General features: G+C 24.9%; 1 protein-coding gene across 1 annotated transcript in view; it reads left to right on the top strand.

Annotated features, from left to right (window-relative positions):
* LOC107628557 (gibberellin 20 oxidase 2-like) overlaps positions 1–1,150 on the top strand; it is a 2,237-nt gene extending 1,087 nt beyond the window's left edge. The window contains exons 2-3 of the mRNA XM_016331194.2: positions 125–475; positions 869–1,150. Of these exons, the coding sequence (XP_016186680.2) occupies positions 125–475; positions 869–1,141 (624 nt within the window). The 3' untranslated portion in view covers positions 1,142–1,150. The remainder of the gene's footprint in view (positions 1–124; positions 476–868) is intronic.

Genomic DNA, 5,280 nt, shown 5'->3' with positions numbered 1-5,280 from the left:
TCTAGAGAGAAATGTTCATTTTTAAGATATATATTTTCCTTAATTTCAATATACATACCTCAGAGAACTGTTTTAATTTGTCAACCTGACTGCATCAATTTTAAAAGGAAAAGATTAATTAAAAAATCTTGACACATATATATTTGTATTTGATAGGGAGTTCTACGAGAAATACTGTGATGCAATGAGCAATCTAGCCCTTCAAATCATGGAACTTGTGGGAATGAGCTTAGGAGTTGGGAAATACTTCAGAGACTACTTTGAAGAAAATAACTCTATTATGCGACTGAATTATTATCCACTTTGTCAAACACCTGATTTGACCTTAGGCACTGGGCCCCACTGTGACCCTAATTCCCTTACCATTCTTCATGATGATCAAGTTGCTGGTCTTCAAGTGTTCTTCGATGGCCAATGGTACTTGGTTCCTCCAAGACAAGGTGTCTTCGTTGTTAACATTGGTGACACATTTACGGTAACAAATCTTTATATTGTAATCTTGTTAGTTGGTAATTGGTTGATTTTATATAATTTAATATATTTAATTAAACTATTTAATATAATATATATTTATATTTTAACTATTATTTTTATATAAAAATATATTGAATAGATGCCAATTAAAATTAAATATAGCATATATTACAGTATGGTGTAATTATATTCCTGAGTACATACATATACCGATTGAGTTGAATTGACATTTTAAATTTATTCCGCGTGATTTCTCAAAATTAATTAATATTTATAAATAAATACGTGTATTATTAATAACTTATGTTAATATATATGTTATACAATACTGATTTGATAATTAATTTTTAATATACCCATAATATAATTGTTATTTTTATTTATTTATTTTCAGGCTTTATCAAATGGAGTTTACAAGAGTTGTTTGCACAGAGCTGTAGTGAATGACAAATCAGCAAGAAAATCACTTGCTTTCTTCCTGTGTCCTAAGAGGGACAAAGTTGTCAATCCACCAAAGGAACTCATTACTGAAGAGAATCCAAGAAAATATCCAGATTTCAAGTGGCCAACCTTGCATGAATTCACTCAGAAACATTACAGGGTTGATGAAGGAACTCTTGAAACATTCTCCAAGTGGCTTTTAGACAATAAAACTTCAACCAATTAATTAAGAGTGTCTCTTGTATATATATATATATATATATATATGCCATCCAAATTAAACCAACAAGTATGTAATAATCGAACTTTATTTTCTTATGTTTAGGTGCGGATGATGATCATATATATAGTCGTAGACTCTTAGGAATAATATAATAAAGTGCTTGGTGTATGTCTTCATCGATTTTGAGTCCTTATAATAATATTATCATGTTTAAGCTTTTAAAATCATTTTCTCTTTTTTGATTAATTATTAATGAGTTATTTTTTCTTTTCAATGAAACAATAATATTATTAAGTTTTAAAGTGATCTTTAAATTTTCACTTAAAAATTTAAAATTGATCATTAAATTTTCAATTATTTCAATTTCTACATGAATTTTTATTATGTAATTTATATTAATCCTTCATTAGTAGCGTGTTAATTAATATGACATCATAAATGAACAATTAATAATATATAGTCTAACCAGACTATATCATTTAAATTATAATTTATTAGCATAAAATATCAATTAATTGCACATATAATAATAAATAGCAATTTTACGTATTATAAAACAATTTATTCATATGTCAATTGATATCATTATGTATCACAATATAATTTGTTTATATATTACTGACCATTAAAATTTTAGAGATAAATTTAAAACTGAGAAAAAAATTCAAGTAACACTTTTAACTTTTAAGAGTTAATTTAACATTTATTCTATTTCTTTATTTCAAAACTTCCAAAGAACGTCCACATACATTCATTATTTTGCTCTTAAATCATGATTTAATTACCTTCTCACATCCTTCAATTTAGAAAAATTATTACCGAAAATTCGTCTAAAAGAAAACACGTGTAGGACATATTCTGATCTATATCTAAACATTTAAATATTAAAATTTTGTTAAAGAATCCATCTAATTTTATAATTAATCTTTTCCTTTTCAAAATAGATGTGGTAACAAAAAGAATTTAACTGAGGTATTGAAAATTAACGGAAATACCATAAAAATAATTTTTTTTCTTCCAAAACGGGGTTTACTTTTCTTTAATTTATTTTTCTAATTGTTTGCATTGCTTATATTTTTTTTATTTTCTCTTTTATATTTTAAACAAAAATATTACGTACATATAAAAAATTAATTACTAAATCAATTATCATGTATTATATTCATACATATTAATTCATATATTTTTTTAATTAAATACTCAATCAATAAAATGATCAAACTTGTATCAAATTTATCAAAGTAGAATAATAATTTTTTTGTTTTACAGTAGAATAATAAAATTTTATGAAACACCAAAGATATATTTTTATTCGGTGAGTGATATTTTATATTATATACATAAATCATAATTGTATTTTAAATTGTTTTATTTTCCTATGCTCAAAATAATTACTATTATTCTATCATAAAATTGGCAGGAAATGCAATTCAAAATGAAGCCATGTGTGTATCATAAGTTCATAACTTATCAGTCAAAATTTATTAAAATACGGTTAAAATATATATTAAAATATAAATACACATTAAAAATAAATTAAATTACACATGTATTTATATACAAATATATTAGTGACTAATTTTAGTATACAAATGATATTTTTGTTTAAAGTAATAAGCATAAAAATAATTTTTAAAATAGAAATCATTGTAATTAACTCACCCAAAGTGTCGAAAATCTTCCGTCCCCAAGAACTGTAACAAAATATTCCTCAACAACTTTGCATGACTTCTCATCAGAAGAATAAGGAAAAGCATACCCTCGTTGAGCCTTCTTCTTCTTCTCCAGGAATGGCATGCCAAAGAAATCATCCATGAGAGAATCCACGCTTCTTGCATGCCCCATCAATTATACTATGTTTTCATTTTCTTTGGGGTCTTCATGGGGTGATGAAACAAGCATTGCTGCTTCAGCCATTTTTTGGTTTTGAAATGCAAAGGCAATTATATTGTTGTTTTAATTTGAAGATGGATTACTATGATGTTTTGGTATATATATATACATGTTGTATCACACGAAAGGGTGATGCGGCAATATTTAGTAACATTGGTTATGATCATATTTAACTTTTTTTTTTTTGTATTTAACTTATGCATATCACAAATATAATAACATAAATATATTTTTGAAGTGTGTTTAGATATGAATATATGTCCTACACGTGTTTTCTTTTAGACGAATTTTCGGTAAGAATTTTTTCCAAATTGAAGGATGTGAGGAAGGTAATTAAATCATGATTTAAAAGGTCAAATGAATTTTACCAAAATGATGAATGTATGTGGACGTTCTTTGGATGTTTTGAAATAAAGTATATAGTAAGAGTAAAGATCAAGATAGCAAGATTAAAGATCTTGAGAATGATCAATGACTAAAAACTTTCTGTTAAGTGTAACTCTCTCTCTCTCTCACACACACACACTTTCACAGCATGTATATATATACTCTATATATTTGTACCTGGTATGAGTTAAGAGAGTTGTATAATGCAATTAAGCTTTAACTTCTATAGTTTTCATTTTCCTCTGCTACTATTCAGTTTCTATAGTTCTTCAACCTTAGTTTTCTTGTTTCGCAAGTCGTCTATTCAGAATCACTTTATAATAAAGAAATAGAATAATGTTGAATTAAGTCTTAAAAGTAGTACTTGAATTTTTTCTCAATTTTAAATGGATCCCGATAGGGAGATAATGGACTATTTATACAATGTGTACAATAGACTATTGAATTACAAAATGAACATCCCTTCTACTATTTAGAATAACCATCCGAGTTCTAGAGATAATAAACATCTTCCCAAAATATTAAATTGATTTTGGAGATCTAGCGCTCTAATACCATGTCATGATACCACTCATCCCAAAAGCTTCAACTGATGGAAAAAAGGTAACACTAATGGTTATATCTCTAATACTTCATAAACCTCCATTGTACACATTTATTCCATTAGCTCCTCATACTTTCCCATTTTAAATTCATCCCTAAAGTTTTAATAGTCAATAATATATAGATAAATTATGTTATTGTTGTTAAAATTTTTATTCTAATTTGCTAATATAAAAATTAGTCCGAGTAATATTGTAATTATTAAAAAATTTTATTAGTTAATTGCGTTGACAGTTAATTAGTTTTTTGATAGAGAGAATATAATTATTCACAAAAAATATAATTTAGATATCTAATTTTAATAATCACAATAGACACATGACATAAATTGACATTTAGACAAATTATGTGTATAACACGTAAAATTATTATTTACATTTTATGTGATGTGTAATTAATTGGCATGTCATTATTTTATTACATGTAGTTAAACCATGTTCTGACATATGTTATTAATTGTCCATTTAAAATATCGAATTAACACAATGTTAATAAAAAATATTCAAAAGATTAAGGTAAATCAAATAGTAAAAATTTAGATTAAAAATAATTAAAAATTTAATGACCAATGTAAAAATTTGACTGAAAATTTAAAAATTTGAATTTTTTAAATTTTAAATTTTACTTTAAAAAGTAAAGTGTGATCTATCATTATTTATTTTATAGATAGAATAAAAAAATATATGAAAGAGAAAATATTCAATGAAATCTCACTTTATTTTTTAAAGTGAAAATCTAAAATTTAAAAGATCCAAATTCAAATTCAAAGACTACTTTAAAACTTGATAATATTATTGTTTCATTGAAAAAACTTGATAATATTATTGTTTCATTGAAAAGACAAAAACAAATAATGGAGTCGTCAATAATTAATCAAAAAAGAGAAAATGATTCGGAAAGCTTAAAAATAATAATATTTTATATTGAACTTTCATTTATTGACCATAAAAGTTCAGCGCAGATTGATGCACCAATAAATCCCACAACAAAATATCCAGAAAGTTTATTTAATAAGTGGAAATATAATATATAAACCAAACGTGAAGTTACACCAATGACATAATTGTTTGTTTAATGTGAAGTCAAATCCAATATGAAATAATGATGGGCAAATATGATGATATCCATGTATCGGATAAGAATACATCTAGGAAGCCAACATCATTTCGGTCAAAAGACATAAACATAAAAATATTTAAAATTAAACATTTAAAGAAAGAATATTTAAAAGTGAAATAAAATAAAATGAACTTAGGGTA

The sequence above is a fragment of the Arachis ipaensis genome, chromosome B02 (genome assembly GCF_000816755.2).
Source record: "Arachis ipaensis cultivar K30076 chromosome B02, Araip1.1, whole genome shotgun sequence".
NCBI classification, from domain to species: Eukaryota; Viridiplantae; Streptophyta; class Magnoliopsida; order Fabales; family Fabaceae; genus Arachis; species Arachis ipaensis.
Note: the sequence above shows the minus strand (reverse complement) of the source record. Positions and strands in the feature narration are given on the sequence as shown.